This window comes from Gossypium arboreum, chromosome 13 (assembly GCF_025698485.1).
Source record: "Gossypium arboreum isolate Shixiya-1 chromosome 13, ASM2569848v2, whole genome shotgun sequence".
In the NCBI taxonomy this organism is placed as follows: Eukaryota; Viridiplantae; Streptophyta; class Magnoliopsida; order Malvales; family Malvaceae; genus Gossypium; species Gossypium arboreum.
The window spans coordinates 128,605,806-128,623,052 of NC_069082.1; the positions used below are offsets into that span (position 1 = coordinate 128,605,806).

At 33.1% G+C, this 17,247-nt stretch overlaps 3 protein-coding genes across 4 annotated transcripts; 2 read left to right on the top strand and 1 right to left on the bottom strand.

Moving 5' to 3' along the window:
* The first annotated feature begins 1,921 nt into the window (after positions 1-1,921).
* LOC108450406 (uncharacterized) lies at positions 1,922-4,665 on the top strand. The gene is made up of 3 exons (XM_017748011.2): positions 1,922-2,414; positions 3,739-3,993; positions 4,161-4,665. Exons 1-3 carry the CDS (start codon positions 2,139-2,141, stop codon positions 4,437-4,439), a joined length of 810 nt encoding a protein of 269 aa, XP_017603500.1. The 5' UTR covers positions 1,922-2,138; the 3' UTR covers positions 4,440-4,665.
* Positions 4,666-5,629: 964 nt separating this feature from the next.
* Positions 5,630-11,352, top strand: LOC108453657 (110 kDa U5 small nuclear ribonucleoprotein component CLO). Of its 2 annotated transcripts, none has more exons than XM_017751902.2 (11): positions 5,630-5,765; positions 6,362-7,128; positions 7,473-7,541; positions 7,648-8,841; positions 8,969-9,067; positions 9,168-9,326; positions 9,421-9,506; positions 9,588-9,786; positions 10,295-10,405; positions 10,621-10,827; positions 10,956-11,352. In XM_017751902.2, exons 2-11 carry the CDS (start codon positions 6,379-6,381, stop codon positions 11,052-11,054), a joined length of 2,973 nt encoding a protein of 990 aa, XP_017607391.1. In that variant the 5' UTR covers positions 5,630-5,765; positions 6,362-6,378; the 3' UTR covers positions 11,055-11,352. The 2 variants fall into 2 exon arrangements, with proteins under 2 accessions (XP_017607391.1, XP_017607392.1); XM_017751903.2 differs by having other exon boundaries at positions 5,648-5,842.
* An 804-nt stretch (positions 11,353-12,156) lies between these two features.
* LOC108453820 (ferredoxin, root R-B2-like) lies at positions 12,157-14,635 on the bottom strand. The gene is made up of 2 exons (XM_017752140.2): positions 14,314-14,635; positions 12,157-12,930 (listed from the first exon to the last, which is right to left on the bottom strand). Exon 2 carries the CDS (start codon positions 12,896-12,898, stop codon positions 12,431-12,433), a length of 468 nt encoding a protein of 155 aa, XP_017607629.1. The 5' UTR covers positions 12,899-12,930; positions 14,314-14,635; the 3' UTR covers positions 12,157-12,430.
* Between the last annotated feature and the right edge of the window lie 2,612 nt (positions 14,636-17,247).

Below are 17,247 nucleotides of genomic sequence, written 5' to 3' on the forward strand. Positions count from 1 at the left end.
TATGAATGTATCATGTATGTTGTTTTTGGAAGACATGAGATCTATATTATGTTGGCAGGCAGCATTCTCTTACAGCGGAGACAAAACAAAGAGCAATGGAGGTATACCTCACCTAAATTTTAATTATTTAGATGAAACAATGGTATAGGTCTATTTATAGGTTTGTAATGCAATGAGATTAAAACACCTTATTCTAATCAACATCAAATAGAGGAAGTAAACTTTTGTACGGATGCCACTTGTAAATCCCATTATCTTGCTAACAAGAATTTGGATCACACAATTCTATCAGTACTTTTACTGAAAAATAGCATATCAGAAGTTGATATTGGTTGGATTTTGTAGATGGTGTAGCTCCACGAGCTAAGATGAATCAACAAAGATCAAGAACCGAATCCGGCCAATTTGATAGCCTATTTCATTTTTAAAAAAATATTTTTATATTTTTATTCTGGAATGGAAGTGGTATGAAGTAAGCTTAGTAGATGAGAAAAACCGGGATTATCATAAAGTTTTGTTGCTAGATATGCTTAAATGGTATTTAAACATCTTTCTTTGGTGGACTTAAATGAAGATTGAGTATTAGCTTGCTATACACTAAAAAGTGCTTCCCTTGACCTTGACAGGGATTCATCTAAAATGATCTATTGGTATAAGGCTAATCATCTATTTGAAGCCCGCATGAGTGAGGAAAAGGCTGATAAAGTTGCTGGTTGGTTCTCTACCCTTTTGCTTCTATTTTCTCATTTTGCTTAGAATATGCCTACATTGATTTGAGTTTGTCATTTTCTGAGTACATGGAGCCATGTTGGTACATCAGGATTGTGGACCTCAATTAGATCGTTTGACTTGAAAAATTAATGAAGTTAGTCTCTGTTTCTGGTTTTTCAATCAAATTTTAAAATTTGAAAAGTACAATGATTAAAATTGACTTGAGGGTTAAACTCACCCATAGTTATAGAGATTATTGATAATTTTAATTTAAATTTAAGTATATTAGTTTATAATTATTTTCATCCGTTCCTTTAAGCTTTCATGTTTCAAACATTTTTTATCAAATTCTTGTAATAGTTCGATATAGATTTAGTTTTATATTTTAATTAGATCAATTTTAGTCTCTCTACCATTTGAAATAATCAATTTTAGCTTTATACTTTCCGAGTTTTAAAATTATTTTCTATTTATCAAATTGTTTCATAAATGATTACTAATAGAGATAGTAACTCAATGGCACCTCTGAGTTTAAGTATTTTCAATTTCATAAATAGAGATTATTGATAAAAGTACTATAGAGATATCGTATTAGGAGTCAATTTGCATTATGCTTCATTTACTTAAAAAATTGACAAACTAGTCATTGTATGTTAGATTAAACAATAAACTGGTCTTTTTTGTTAAAAATTTCATCCATTGTATTGCTAAAAACTGACATGGATGATGAGATACCCAAATAGTTATATATCCCATGTTGATGTATATGGGCTGATTTTTAACAGCAAAAATTGATGGATTTTTAAACAAAAGGACTTATTTGCTTTTTCATCTAACGGGTATAGCTTAATTTGTCTATTTTTTTAACAAATGGAGCAAAATGCAATCCAACTTTTAAAGTACTAAATTTCACTAAGGGGAGAGAAAGTAGTGGCACAAGATGATAAGATGAAATTGAAAAAAATGTAATAACGTTAATTAGATACCTAAATAAAGTACAAACTTAACTAATGATTTTCAAGTTTAAGTATCAACTAAGTCCCAAGTACTGAGTAAGTACATGTTGTTAAGTGGAGGAGCTAAAATATAAATTAACCCAAAAAATAATTTCCTTCAAATTTGGGCTTCTAAGCAATTAAAAGATCAAAACCCAAATTCATAGTAAATCAAGCTTTTAAAATGGAGGCAGCCCACTAGCCTTTTGTTTATACGGCGCCTTCGAGACCCATCGTCACCAGCCGCCTTATCCTCCTTCGCTTTTAAACCCACCATTTCTCCGATCGTTTCATCAAATTCCTTGTGACTCACGACCCAACCCAAACTCACTCAATCTTCATTGCTTCTTCTTTATCAATGAAAAAGCTTGAATGAGGTAATTCAAGGAAAAGCGACCCCAAAAGCAAAAAATAAAAAATAAAAAATAAAAAATGAAGTCGATTCAAGCTAATAATTCATTCTTCTTACCTCGTACCAATGGCTCCAACCCAAGAAAACCGGAGCTCTTATTCCCTTTCTATCCTTATCTTGTCTGCTTCAACGCTAAGGTTCCGGTTACCAAGAAATTGATTGCGAGTTCATCACTATGTTCTCAACAGTTTGCTCCTTTATTGAAGCACAAGAGATGTATATCGGTTTCGAAATGCCGGCAAGGGACTACTGTTTGCAAATTTGGAGGCCAAGATAAGCCTGCTGGTGACAATGAGGTAGGCATTTGGTGCTTCAAATGTGTTTTGTTTTTGTATGTAAGCTGTAATTTTGTGTTTTCTTGTTCTGTTTTCTTTTTGGGGTTTAAATGTGTTGCTTGTTGAGCATTAATTTGAGTGGGTTTAGGTTTTTAAGAACTTAGATTGAATTGTTACTTGAGTTTTCATTTGAACTTTGAGAATGATTCCTTTTGTGTTTTTGAGTTATTGCCAAGTTGAGCTATAGGTTTTGTTTAGGGTTTTTAAACGGATCCTCCAATACATTCGGTATTGGTTTTAGTACGAAAGCTCGAGTTACTAAAGAGCTTGTACGGGTTCACAAAGTGGAGCGACTCACCCGCACCATGGGGCATGGGTTCAAATCAATGTGGTAGTTCCTGAGAAGCTCCAGGTTTGTGAACCCGGCATTGTTATTCGGGTTCTGAATGAAGTAGAGGGATAAAACCCTATCAGGGACAATCCCGAATGTATTAAGGGGCCGATTGTTGGTTTCAGGTGGATAGTACTTTGCGGGGAGAGTATCATGGAGGCTTTTATACTAAGAGTCAGATTGTATTTTACCACTTAGTTCTTGTAGGTTAGATCAAAGAGTGGTCTTTTCTGTCAAAAATTTCATCTATTTTTTTCCTGTTAAATTATAAAGTTACATGTGGCATATCATTTGTATTTGTACTTCATTCTAATATATAGGGATCAGTTTTTAACCGAAGAAATAGATTTAATTTTCAATGGAACAGTCATTTTGCTCTTTGATTTAACGTACAAAGATTAATTTGCCTATATTTTGAGTAGAAAGGGCAAAATGTAATCCAACTTTTAGTAAAAGGGCCACTATGATACTTTTACCAGTATTTTGCATACTTTTCTCTAAAGAGTCGACAATCCCTTTACAGGTTTATTTGCTTACACTCCTTGGATTGTACTAAATAACCTTACACATGTGCTCCACACACCTTATATTGTAGCTTCCTTTCTCTTTTAAAGCTTTAGGTTTTCTTTTGGTTTAGTGATTGATGATATCTTGGTAAGTACTTTTTATCCCATTATTATGGCTGTCTGAAACTGCCTTTTACGATGCACTTGTTGTTTCTTCCCTTTGATTTCACGGTGTCTTTGCAATTCGTTCGTCAACTCAAAGAACAGATCTTTAGTACTGGTGACAATATGATGGGTGCATGTAGTTCTAGAATTTTTGTTTAAAAGTAGAGGGAAATGGTTGATAGAAAACTAGATTGTTGCAAATTTTGAGGTGTGTAATGCGGTTTTAGTACTTTGATATGGAAACCTAAAAGAATATGATCTAATATTGTATTATTGTTTACAGGGTTCACCGTGGAAATCTATTGAGAAAGCTATTGGAAACTTTGGGAAGAAACAATCAATCGAAGATGTGTTGAGGCAGCAGATTGAGAAGCAAGATTACTATGATGAAGGCAGTGGGCAAAATCCGCCGCGTGGTGGAGGTGGCAGCGGCAGCGGTGGTGGCGATGGATTTGGAGAATCAGAGGATGAAGGCCTCTCTGGGATCTTAGACGAGACCGTGCAAGTGATTTTAGCAACCCTTGGCTTCATATTCCTGGTAAAAAGTTCTTCGCTTCTGTGCATGCATTAATAAATTTTGAAATAATCAATTTACTATCTTGCAACTGTGATGTTCTGAACTCAGACATGATAAAATTTTCAGTTCTTGTTTTCAACTGATCCTTTATCTTTCTAAAGCTTGTGACATGACGATACTTGCTACAGTATGTATATATTATTAACGGTGAGGAACTTGCTCGGTTGGCAAAGGACTACATCAAATATCTCTTCGGAGGAAGCAAAAGTGTTCGATTGAAGCGCACCATGTACAAATGGAGCAAGTTCTTTGAGAAGCTGACAGAGAAGAAGGAATATGATAAGTTTTGGTTAGAAAAAGCAATCATCACTACCCCGACATGGTACGATAGCCCCGACAAGTACAGAAGGGTCCTCAATTCTTATATAGAATACGATGATGAAGATGAGTCAGATTACGATGACTAATTCTGACTCCTATAAGTGCCTGAAAGAACTTAATGAGAAGTTCTTTCATGAGAATGTCATTCACTAGTCTATGTTCATGTTTTGGCATTGTGGAAGAATTTGTGTATGACAATTGACATCATTGAGCATTGTTTAGTCCTTGACTAGCCCTTCACATTGATAATATTTTCCATGGATTTAGTCCCTATACGTTTATTTGATCAGTTTATTCCTTCTGTTTTTAAAATTTTAAATTTTCAGTTTCGACCCAGACAATTAAATCCGATTGGTTAATTCAATTACATGTGAAAATAACAAGCTGAAATTGTCATAATATTACACATGATAATATGTTTGTTGCATTAAATTTTGAAAACAACAGAATTTATTCCAATAAATTTAATAATTACCATTTGATGAAATTAAAATGATCAAACTAAATTTTAAATTTTCATAAAGTAGAAGGGTTAATAACAAAATTTAACTTACTTTCTATCCTTTTCATTACATGCGTGTAATACATAAAATGATTTAATATTTGAATATATATATATAAGATACAAAATAAAATGATTTTTAAATAGATAAATGGATATAAGAAACAGACAATAAAGTCAATATTTGAATTTTCTGCCAATAATAAATTTAATATTTGAATCTATAAATAAACAGATAATATTTATTCATAAATAATGAGACTTGGTTTAATTAGAAATCAATTCAATTAAAAAAATAAAAAATTTAACACCAACTTATTTTATTTTATTATAAGAGTGTTTATGTCTTTAAATAAATTATTTAAAAAAAAAACTAAACAAATTTTTAAAATTAAAATATATGAGTGACTAGTCAAGAACTCTAACCATCGAAAATAAATACTTTTACATAAAGCAACAGTTAACTCCTAAATTTAATAATTTTTCTCAATTTAGTCATTCAACTTATTTTTGGTCCATAGTTATTGAATTTGACAAAAAAGTTTTTAATTTTGATGCATATGATAACTCGACACTCGGATATTGTGCTATTTCATTACCTAACAAAATTCAGATGATGTTAGGCTCAATCTCAAAGTGTCGCATCATCACATGAATCAAACTTGAGAAAAATTACCAAATCTAAGGATCAAGTTAAGAAAAGTTATCAAGTTTAGGGACTAATTGTTGCATTATCCCGTATTTTTATAACCCATAAATATAAATTTTGAAACCCAAATCCATAATGAACTAAGAGTACCCAAATTGAGAAGAAAAAGAAGCCCACATTACAATTACTACACAAAATCGTGGTTCCCTCCCTCGCCCGCCTTTCGCCTTCATTGAGTTGAAGTATCGAGAATCTATCACTGTAAACCCTTGCTTTGCTTTTGCATACATTTTCTTCTTCTTTCTACTACTTTCTTCTTGTTTCTTCAGTGCTTCGATGTACCTTCTTCTCTCTCTATTTTTCTTTTCACCTGCGTTGATTTGTTTAATTTTTTTTGTCACTTAACTCTTTGAAATTAGTGTAATTTTTTCCCATTCATTTTTGTCATTCGCGACTTGTCTCTGCTGCAAAAAGATTGATTTTGCGTTTCTTTCTGGCCTTTCTTATAGGAAAAAAAAAACTGAAACTTTGTTAATTAAATTCAGAAAATGGAATAACAAAATTATGAGCTTACAAGATCTTTAGCTGGATAAAAATTTTGCGTTTGGATTATATGAGCATTTTATGTAGATATGTTCAATATAGGCTTCGATATTGGACTTCACTGTTATTGAATTTGGCCAATAAGCTTAAGAATCTGTGCATTTCATATATGTTAATAGATTTTGATGTTGAAGCATGCGAACAGCTTAGACTATAAGTTCCTTTTGGGTCCGATTGTATCCAAATCTTAATAGACTAAAGATTGGTTTTGGGTTTAAATTGTTAAATGATTTAATTGATATGTTTGGGTGCAGACTTTGGATTTTAAGCAATGGATGATAACTTGTATGATGAATTTGGTAACTATATTGGACCTGATATCGAGTCAGACCAAGGGAGTGAAGGTGAGGAAGAAGAAGATGAAGAACTTCCTGACAGGCATGTCCAAGAGGAGGGAGAGCAATCTGATGGGGAGGCTCCAGATGGGGTGTCTAATGGATGGATTACAGCTGCTAATGATGTTGATATGGATAATCAGATTGTTCTTGCTGAGGACAAGAAGTATTACCCAACTGCGGAAGAGGTTTATGGTGAGGATGTTGAGACCTTAGTTATGGATGAAGATGAGCAGCCTCTTGAGCAACCTATTATCAAGCCTGTTAAGAATATCAAGTTTGAGGTCGGAGTTAAGGATTCTTCAACTTATGTGTCGACCCAGTTTCTTATTGGTTTGATGTCAAACCCAGGTTTGATCCGCAATGTTGCCCTCGTTGGACACTTGCAGCATGGGAAGACGGTGTTTATGGACATGTTGGTTGAGCAAACCCACCATATGAACACGTTTGATCAAAATAGTGAGAAGCACATGAGATACACCGATACAAGAATTGATGAGCAAGAAAGAAGGATATCTATTAAGGCCATCCCGATGTCACTTGTTCTTGAGGACAGTAATGGGAAATCCTATCTCTGTAATATCATGGACACTCCTGGTCATGTGAATTTTTCTGATGAAATGACTGCTGCTCTTAGGCTTGCTGACGGTGCCGTGTTAATTGTTGATGCAGCTGAAGGAGTGATGGTAAGCATATATTTTTATGTATATTACAGTAGCTTATACATTAATGCTCCCTTTATTTTTGCCTTCTGGTTATGCCTATGCTTGAGAGCAGCCTGAATTATAGTTGGAAGTAGAAACGTTTTATCAAACTTTACGGGTAAGCATAATAGTAAAATATGAACTCCTAAGTAAATGAGTATTCTGATATCTGTTGCAGTTAAATTTAGTTGTGCTAGTCAAATCTTCTCCAAATTCACTGCTTTACTGATCTTTGAATTTGAGTTTGGTGATTGCTGCCCTTTGTAGAATTTATGAACTATGTAAGGCTGTTGAGAATGATGCTTATGCTTTCATGTTGTAAACAGGTAAATACTGAGAGGGCTATACGCCATGCAATACAGGAACGCATACCTATTGTAGTTGTTATAAACAAGGTAAACACTTTTCATCAAGTTATATTGTATATTGTAAGCCTTTGATTAAAATGATGTTCCATACTTCCGCATCTTGCTTGTGCTCATATGTTATTCATTTTTGAAGGTTGACCGGCTGATAACAGAACTTAAGTTGCCCCCCAAGGATGCTTATCATAAACTAAGGCATACCCTGGAAGTAATTAATAACCATATATCTGCAGCCTCTACAACCGCTGGTAATGTTCCAGTTATTGATCCTGCTGCTGGAAATGTTTGTTTTGCTAGTGCAAGTGCAGGATGGTCCTTCACTTTGCAGTCATTTGCAAAATTATATGTGAAACTACATGGAATTCCATTTGATGCTGAGAAGTTTGCATCTCGACTTTGGGGTGATATTTATCATCATCCTGATACCAGGGCTTTTAAAAGGAAACCCCCTGCTGGCGGAGGAGAACGATCATTTGTTGAATTTGTGCTTGAACCCCTTTATAAGATATATAGCCAGGTGATTGGTGAACATAGGAAGAGTGTAGAGTCGACTCTCGCAGAGTTGGGTGTCACTCTTAGCAATGCTGCTTACAAGTTAAATGTTAGGCCTTTGCTAAGGCTGGCTTGCAGCACAGTTTTTGGTTCAGCCTCAGGCTTCACTGATTTGCTGGTTCAACACATACCATCACCAAAGGATGCTGCAGCTAAGAAGGTTGATCACACTTACACGGGACCTAAACATTCTACGATTTACAAGGCCATGGTAGAATGTGATCCATCTGGTCCCCTTATGGTCAATGTGACCAAACTATATCCCAAGTCCGATTGTAGTGTTTTTGATGCTTTTGGTAGGGTTTACAGTGGTAGAATTCAAACTGGGCAGTCTTTGAGAGTACTGGGAGAAGGCTATTCACCAGATGACGAGGAGGACATGACAATAAAAGAAGTAACCAAATTATGGATCTACCAAGCTCGATACAGAATACCTATAAGCAGTGCTCCTCCTGGTTCTTGGGTTCTTATTGAAGGTGTTGATGCTTCAATTATGAAAACTGCCACCCTCTGTAATATGGATCTTGATGAAGATGTATACATTTTCCGGCCGTTACAGTTTAATACTCTTCCTGTTGTAAAAACAGCTACTGAGCCTTTAAATCCTAGTGAGTTGCCCAAAATGGTGGAGGGGCTTCGGAAGATTAGCAAAAGCTATCCTCTAGCAATTACTAAAGTTGAGGAATCTGGTGAGCACACTATATTAGGTACTGGAGAGTTGTACTTGGACTCAATTATGAAGGACCTTAGGGAGCTTTATTCAGAGGTGGAAGTTAAGGTATCTAGTTTGTGATACCCTTTGTTCTGTCCTAGTTTTATTCCTTTCTGAAACTCATTATTCTTTTATATTTGCTTTGCTCGACTTCGTTTTTGTGTGTTTTCGCTTATGGTTCTCCTAAATATAGGTGGCAGATCCTGTTGTTTCATTCTGTGAAACAGTGGTGGAGTCTTCATCCATGAAATGCTTTGCTGAAACACCCAACAAGAAGAATAAAATAACCATGGTAAAGACAACCATCATTTTTTCCAACCTGGATACGTTTAGGAATAAATACAAGTATACTTGCTCTCAGGATGTATCATATACCTTTCTATGATTTTAAGATTGCAGAGCCATTGGAGAGAGGTCTTGCAGAGGACATTGAGAATGGTGTTGTAAGTGTTGACTGGAGTCGGAAGCAACTTGGTGACTTCTTCAAGACAAAATATGACTGGGATTTGCTTGCTGCACGTTCCATCTGGGCATTTGGCCCTGATAAGCAGGTACCAAAGTGTAATTTTGTTTAAATACCTGTTGATAATATCTGGCTCCTTGCTTCTCTGGTGAAGCTCTGCTGATTCAAATATTGTTTTGCAGGGACCTAACATTTTATTAGATGATACACTCCCTACTGAGGTTGACAAGGGATTGTTGGGATCTGTCAGGGATTCTATTGTCCAAGGGTAAGATTATATCTTCTTTACTCGTCTTCTAAGCAGTTAATCTACTGCCTGTGATTAAGGATTTCATATTTTGTTGGCCAGATTTCAGTGGGGTGCTCGAGAAGGACCTCTCTGTGATGAACCTATTAGAAATGTGAAGTTCAAAATAGTTGATGCAAGGATTGCATCTGAACCATTGCATCGAGGATCTGGACAGATCATACCCACAGCTCGACGTGTGGCCTATTCAGCTTTCCTTATGGCGACCCCACGGCTTATGGAACCTGTATATTATGTGGAGGTATGTTCCTTTTATCATATTCCCTCACATAATATTTTTTTTGTTTTAAGAGAATAGAAGAGGAAAAAGAAAGGGGGGTTATCCTCCAGAACTAGGGATCAATCCCTCACTTCAGCGATTAAATAGGGACTTGTCCCCATTAAACATGCAAGAGAGACCAACAGTAATAATGTTGCAAAACAAGGTAGACTGGATGCAGTGGTTCTTCTAATGACAAAAGAATAGAAACCATAAATTAATTTGCCTTGGCATATGACAAACTGAAAATAATTCTAAAATTTCAAGTAAAATCTTGCTCTGGTTGCTATGGTCTTTAGCAAATGGTATCCTCTCCCTGCTAGGATGAGGAAAAGGCTATGCAGAGGTTCAATACTACCCGGAAGCAAGCTTAGTTTGGCCCAATAAAGGGAAACTCCAAAGTTAAAGAAAGTTTTATTATTCTGGCATCTTTTTAATCCGATGCAACTGTCTCAGTTGACAAACTTGTTTCTCTTGACATTATGTTCAGATACAAACACCAATTGACTGTGTCTCTGCCATCTACACGGTGTTGTCTCGTAGGCGTGGTCATGTTACAGCTGATGTGCCACAGCCAGGAACCCCGGCCTATATTGTGAAGGTTTGGAAGCTAAGCTTGAAATCTTTTAGAAATATTTGCATGACTGAGGGATCAAAGTTAGTAAACATGAATTAGACATGCTTTACTTTCGTAATTTCATTGACTAGTGAGGCGATATTTTCTGGCAAGTTCTATCATTCATGAAGTTGCCTAATAGCTTACTACTGATCCCATTTATATGCTTACTAGTTCAACTTATTGCTTTTTCCATATAGGCATTTTTACCTGTGATAGAGTCATTCGGATTTGAGACAGACCTGAGGTACCACACACAAGGTCAAGCCTTTTGTCTCTCAGTATTCGACCACTGGGCCATAGTTCCTGGAGACCCTTTGGACAAGAGCATTGTTTTGCGACCTCTTGAACCCGCACCAATACAGCACCTTGCTCGGGAGTTCATGGTGAAGACAAGGCGTAGAAAGGTATTGCTACTTCTCTCTACCTATGCACGCTACATATGCACACACACAGCCATGCAGGCATTCCATCTGTATAATGGACAAAGATCCTTTAAAAAAAATTAATGTGTTAATTTTCTGTCAACTTTTAGGGAATGAGTGAAGATGTGAGCATCAACAAGTTCTTCGACGAGGCTATGGTGGTGGAGCTAGCTCAGCAGGCTGCCGATCTTCATCAGCAGATGATATAAACCGAAACACGGTATATACAAGTTTGTCATGTTTCGAGGACTTCAAAGTACTTCCTGATATACTTGGTTTGTAGTTTTTAGGAGAGTTCAACGTTTTACTGCCATCCTTCCTCACCCCTTTCATTGGGCTCAAACTTGGACAAGGTAACAGTGTTGATGTTAATTTCCAGTGACCATAGAGTTAAGAATTTGGTTTAGGATTGTATTTGTTCCATTTTTGTTCATGTCATAGGTGTTGTTGTAAGTTGCGAAGAGACTGAGCTGAGTTATTAATATATTTGAAGTTAAATCAAAATAATCATTCAAATGACTATTAATTGTTTAATTAATCAACGTGTTATATATTCTCTAAAGTCTAGACCAAACCTAACCATAGAGATGTGGAAGAAAAAGAGTAAATATACATTTTGGCATCTGAACTTGGGTTCAAGGTTCAAATTACTACTTAAAGGGTTGCTTTTTGGTCTAATTAGGCACTTAAACTTGGTTTCAACGTTCAATTTGGTATATGAACTTGGGTTTTTTTGTTCAAATTAGTTCAAATAATTAGTAAAAATTAAATTCAGGTACCAATTTAAACCAAAAAGTCAAGTTAGAAACCTCATTGGATTGAAATAATCTTTAACCTTAAAGCCATAAAAAGTATTAAACCAAAACCGAAAACATTGGTCTCATGTAAATTGTGGTTCCTTTAAAACACTAGAATTTACTGTATCTTGTTTGAATAAAAAAATTGTGGTACCTATTTTGTGGGGGCAAAGAAATTGAAGTTTTACATAAGTAAACACTTAACTATTAAAAATTACAAAATATTATTAGATTATTAATAAAAATTCTATCATTCAATTATTTTATTTTATGAGAATTTTTAAAATTGATATTTTAATATTTATATATTATACCAATTTAATATTAATTTTAAAAAATCTAATTTAAGATGAAGTTTTACTCTTGGGTTCATTTAATTATTTCACTGATACACTTTCTTTTTTCTTACAAATGCAAATGTATTGGTGTGATCTATTCAATTCAATTAAATAAATCAATTAAAAAATTTCATGAAAAAAATCAATTAAAAAATTCATGAAAAAGAAAAATCTAATTCAAGAAACGATTCTCAAATTAACTGATGCAATGTCCTTTTTCGAACCAATCAGTCAATCAACAAGGTACATTAAAACTACTGATAAAATGGCATTCATAAACAGAACATTACAAACAAACACTAGTCCAACTTATTGCCCATGAGAGCCCCTACAATACCCTCAACTTCCCAGGCCCAAACTCGGACAAAAAAAAGAAGTTTCAGACAACTCCCCAGACCCTAATTTGAGTTTTTCTGGAACCCCAAATTACTGAAAACAATATTTAACTTTTCATTTTGATGGAGAGTAAAGATCAAGTTCTTTGTGAGTGTGAATCTCACAATCTGAGGTTGGCTTTGAAACACAAGTCAACATATACCCATCCTTAATTTGATCGTCCTCGAGGTAGATGGCTTCTGGTTGATGTACCGTACCTGAAACGACCTTTGCGGTACATATAGAGCAAGCTCCAGCTCTGCAACAATAAGGCAGCTCTACTCCTGCTGCCTCAGCTGCCTCTAAGATGTACTGGTTATCGGGGACTTCGAACTCATTCTCTTCACCGTTTGGTCCTACGAGCTTAATCTTGTACATTGCCATTGATGTTCGTTGATTTGAGGAACATTTCAAGCCGAAAGATCTAGAGATGGTTTTAACAGATCCAAGAGATGTTGGGGCCCTGACGATGGGACTTGTAAATCGGTTTGGGGTTGGAGCTTTAACAATAGATGGGGAAGTGAGGCTCCTGACGGTTGTCATCTTTGTTTTCTTCCTTCGTTGTGGTTTGACTCCTAGATAAAGAATGGAAAATGATATAAGGGCTTTGCAGTTTGCACCATACAAGCATTTAACGAAAAACGTAAATTCGGAAACAAATGACAAAAGATGAAAGGCGGCAACTAAACCAAGACAAATCAAGCAAGCAACCCTAAACCATATAGGCTAAGAAAAAACGAATTCCTGAACTCAGCTTAATATTTTTCCTTGTGTTCGAAAGAGGGGTACGGGTGGGGCTAGACATTAAGTAGATTGAATCCTGAAGATAGCATTATCAATAGCAGGAGTAAAGCCAGGAAATTGTTTTAGGAGGGCCAAAACTAAATAAACCTTTTTGGGAAGAGCCAAAATGCAATTTTACCATTATACTAACTTGTAATTTTCTAAAAACTAAAGGGACTATATAAACAATTTTTCTTTGCCCCCCTCCGCCCCTAATCAAGAGGGACAGCTACCAAAAGAATTAGTCTTCATGGATCGTGAAACAGACATAGACAACTTGCTTATACCAAAAACAACATAGAAACAAGCATGCATGGTATGTTCTTACAAGCTTATTGATCTTATTTATTGCCAAATTCATTTATCCCATTTTGTGCAGGACCAGAAGCAAATATCAAAGAACCACATTCTAACACTTGGCAGAAAAGGCATAAAGAATCAACGTGCATGACAAAATACACATGTGGAATGTTCCCAAGATGCATAGATGACTAAACTACAAGAAAAGATGTGTATTTGAACTCATCTCTTGTTCCTATCAACAAATGGCCATGAAGTTGCTGTAATGCAAAAGTTTAAATACCATCTTTCATATTTTTTCCATCGTGAATTTGGTAAAACGTTTGGTCATTTACATATAAACCATCCACATGCAACAAATGATCTTATTTATAAAGGTAAATCAAATTGCCATAAATGAGGCATTGCCTCAAACAAGTTAACTATTTCTTGCTATAATCAAAGGTATCTTGCAACTCTTCCAACAATGATGACTCCACGATTGGTCCAAATAAAAAAAAAATTCTAAACTTTGGGGGACAAGTTTACCGTTCATAATCCAAAGAACAAAAAGCTAAAGCTATTCCTTTTTTTTGTTTGTTTAATTTTCTCTTGGTTTCCAAATAAGAAACCTGAAAATTCACAGCTCAACCATACCAAAAAAACAAGCAAAACATAGAATTCAACCAAAAACCACTTTGAAAAAGGCCAAAACAAGCAAAAAAGACAAAAACCCAACACCGAAAACAAGGAACAAAAGCTGAAAACAACTGATCATAAACACAAAATCCACAAACTTATACAAAAATGTAACGCAAAATCAAAACTAAAAAAGAAATGATGAAAAAGAAAAGGAAAACCCAAACTAGAGCTAGAGGAAAAGAGAGAGAACTTACAGAAGGAATTTGGGAAGCGGAGAAAACAAGAGATCTAAGCTTTAAAAGCCTTTAAACCCTAAATAAGCACTAAACAGTGACACAGTGACAGTGATGATGACGATGATCCAATAAAATAATTCACAAATTGTCATCCACAAATCCACAACACGGCAAACACAATCACAAACAAGTATATATAATATTAAAATTCTCTAATTTCAATGAATAAATAATAATACGTGGTAGGTGGGGGTCTGAGAATTTAAAAAATGTGTAAAATTTCGTAGACTTCTTCCATTTCGAGGTTCTAAGATTCCACACTGCTTGCATTATTGCAATGCAATTAATGCACTTTCTCTTTCAATTTAGAATTTTATATCAACCGCAAAAATTTCTCTTTTAGATTGATAGATTTAAAAGAAAATACATTTTTCACTAAAATATTAATTTTTTAATTATAATATTTCACATTAATATAAAATTGTAAAAATATTAAAAAACCAAAATTATAAAAATATTCATATAAATTTAAAAATTAGCATGATATACACGGGTTGCTATACTAATTGTTATATTTAAAATTTTACGTTTTAATTAATATTTCTATTTAAAAAATTATTTCATATTTTTTAAAAGATTAATGTCAAATTTAACTAAAAAATAGTAAACCTTAAATGTTAAATTTGACTTTATGTTTTTTAATTAAAGTCTAATAAATTACGTGAATTTCAAATGTAATTAAATGGTAATTTTATACAAATCAATAAAATTTACGATTATATAATAATTTTTTAAGTTAGATGGTTTTAAAACATACATAAACTTCAAAATGTGTAATTTTCTCTAATTATAATTATAACTCTTTAACTTTTTAAAAGATAATATTTTATCACAAGTATTGCATAATTTTTTTAAAATTAATCTTTAAATTTTAAAATTCATTTTAATTGAATCTTTAACGTATTAATATTATATGAATTAAATCAATAACTACTAATTTGAATATTAAATGTTAATTGAAAAATACGTCACGCGATCAAATACGCCATTTAAAATGTTCTGAAATTTTAAAACTATTATATATTTATTTAAACTATATTTTTATATTGGGGATTAATTATTAAATAATATCACGTGATGGTCGCTACTTGGCAAATGGCAGGCTGCTATGATGACTTTGTAAAGATTTGACATTTTGGCATTTAGTTAAAAAAAAAAAGTATTAAATAAAGAAGTATTCTTCCAAATCAGCCGTACGATACGCCCATGGTTTTCTTCAAAATTTTAAATGCAATTATGCAATAAATTAAATATTGTATTGCACTACAATAAAATTTAAATATAAATATATATATATTATATTTGGATAAATTATTCAGATAATTACTCTAAAATTATTTCATTTTGTTTTCGTCACTCTAATTTTTCTCTTGTAAATATAATACTATCGTTAGTAAATTTTTTTGTTTTGATCATCGTTCCATTAAAGTACAAACGGAAAGACAACTAGGATAATTGACTGTTTTGCTATGCATGTAACTAAGCAATTCAAAAATTAATTATAAACTCTTATTATCATTTCTAATTTTGAAATCAAACACTAAACTTCAAAATAATTCAACCTCAAAATCAACCCTTAAATCCTAAAATCTTTGAACTCTAAACATCTCGTTATTATCTTTGAGCTCGATAACCTTACACCTCAAAATTATTAAATCCTAAACTCCTTTTATCATCGCATTTCATCCATTCCCAAATAAATAGCTGAGTTGTTGAAGAAAACCAAAGAAATGAGGAGAGAAAGGAAGAAAGAACGGATAATGTGGGGTATTAATATGATTGTTGCTGCATCTTTCGGTTTGTGATGGTAACATGAGTTTAAAGTTCAATGGTTAATATTATTTTGGTTCTCATTTTAAAAATTCGATTTTCCCCAAAGAATTTAAATCGAAATATGCTATGACATATAATCAAACTCAAAATTTTCTTAGAAAAAAATATAATTTTTTAGTTATATTCATAATTTCTAATTTTTGTTGGAAAGACATTAGTTTAAGTGCGTTGAATTGCGTTTATTTCCTATTTAAGTGTTGAAGAAAAACTATGTGTAATTCTAAGTAGTGTATTAAAAATACTATTTTCTAAAGTTAGAATTTAACCTTAATACTTCTAACTTTAGGAATTTAGTTAATCTAATTTTCATATTTCAAAATTTATATCTAATTATTAACATTGTTAAAATTACTTTTTAAAATTCAAATTCATTATAACATCAATTTTTTAGTTACACAACTATCTAATAAGTAATTTTTTTTAAATTTCAAAATGTCACACCAATAAATTTAACCGTATTAATAATTGGACATAAACTTTAAAATCTAAAACATAAAATGATTACGTTCCTGAAAATAAAAGTATATTAATTAAATTTCAAATTTGTGAAAGTACACAAATTTATGGTATATTTTGACTTTATATTAACTCATCGTTTCATAAAACCTAAAAATTTTAAAGGAAAATTTTACTATTTTAAGAGGACCAAAGCTACTATCTACCCATGTCTATACGAGAATAGATACGAAAGATATATATATATAAATATGAAAAAACTTAAAAAATAAAAATTCAACCACCTAACCATATCGAACACATAAACTAAATAACATAGTGTTCACCAACCTTAATTTAGAATTGATAGACACATGATATTACAAATGTAATGCCTTACAATCTCACAACACAAAAGTTATTAATAATACAAACTCAAAAAATTCCTTAATTCTTAATGTATTTGCTGATTATTCAAACAAATCAAGAACAATAATCATTCTATTAAAATGGTTAAAACTTAAAACTATGTTAACATTCACAGTTCCAAGAAGAAAAAAATGGCAGATATTTTTCTATCAAAATAATATAAAAAAAACAAGTTAAATGCAAAAACAGTATAAG

Excerpts from the sequence above, each read along its gene's own strand:
- LOC108453820 (XM_017752140.2), bottom strand. The coding sequence starts at position 12,898 with ATGACAACCGTCAGGAGCCTCACTTCCCCATCTATTGTTAAAGCTCCA.
- LOC108453657 (XM_017751902.2), top strand. The coding sequence starts at position 6,379 with ATGGATGATAACTTGTATGATGAATTTGGTAACTATATTGGACCTGAT. Across the intron at positions 10,406-10,620 it reads CCCCGGCCTATATTGTGAAG|GCATTTTTACCTGTGATAGA; the intron begins GTTTGGAAGCTA and ends TTTTCCATATAG. Across the intron at positions 10,828-10,955 it reads TGAAGACAAGGCGTAGAAAG|GGAATGAGTGAAGATGTGAG; the intron begins GTATTGCTACTT and ends GTCAACTTTTAG.
- LOC108450406 (XM_017748011.2), top strand. The coding sequence starts at position 2,139 with ATGAAGTCGATTCAAGCTAATAATTCATTCTTCTTACCTCGTACCAAT. Across the intron at positions 2,415-3,738 it reads AGCCTGCTGGTGACAATGAG|GGTTCACCGTGGAAATCTAT; the intron begins GTAGGCATTTGG and ends TATTGTTTACAG. Across the intron at positions 3,994-4,160 it reads CCCTTGGCTTCATATTCCTG|TATGTATATATTATTAACGG; the intron begins GTAAAAAGTTCT and ends TACTTGCTACAG.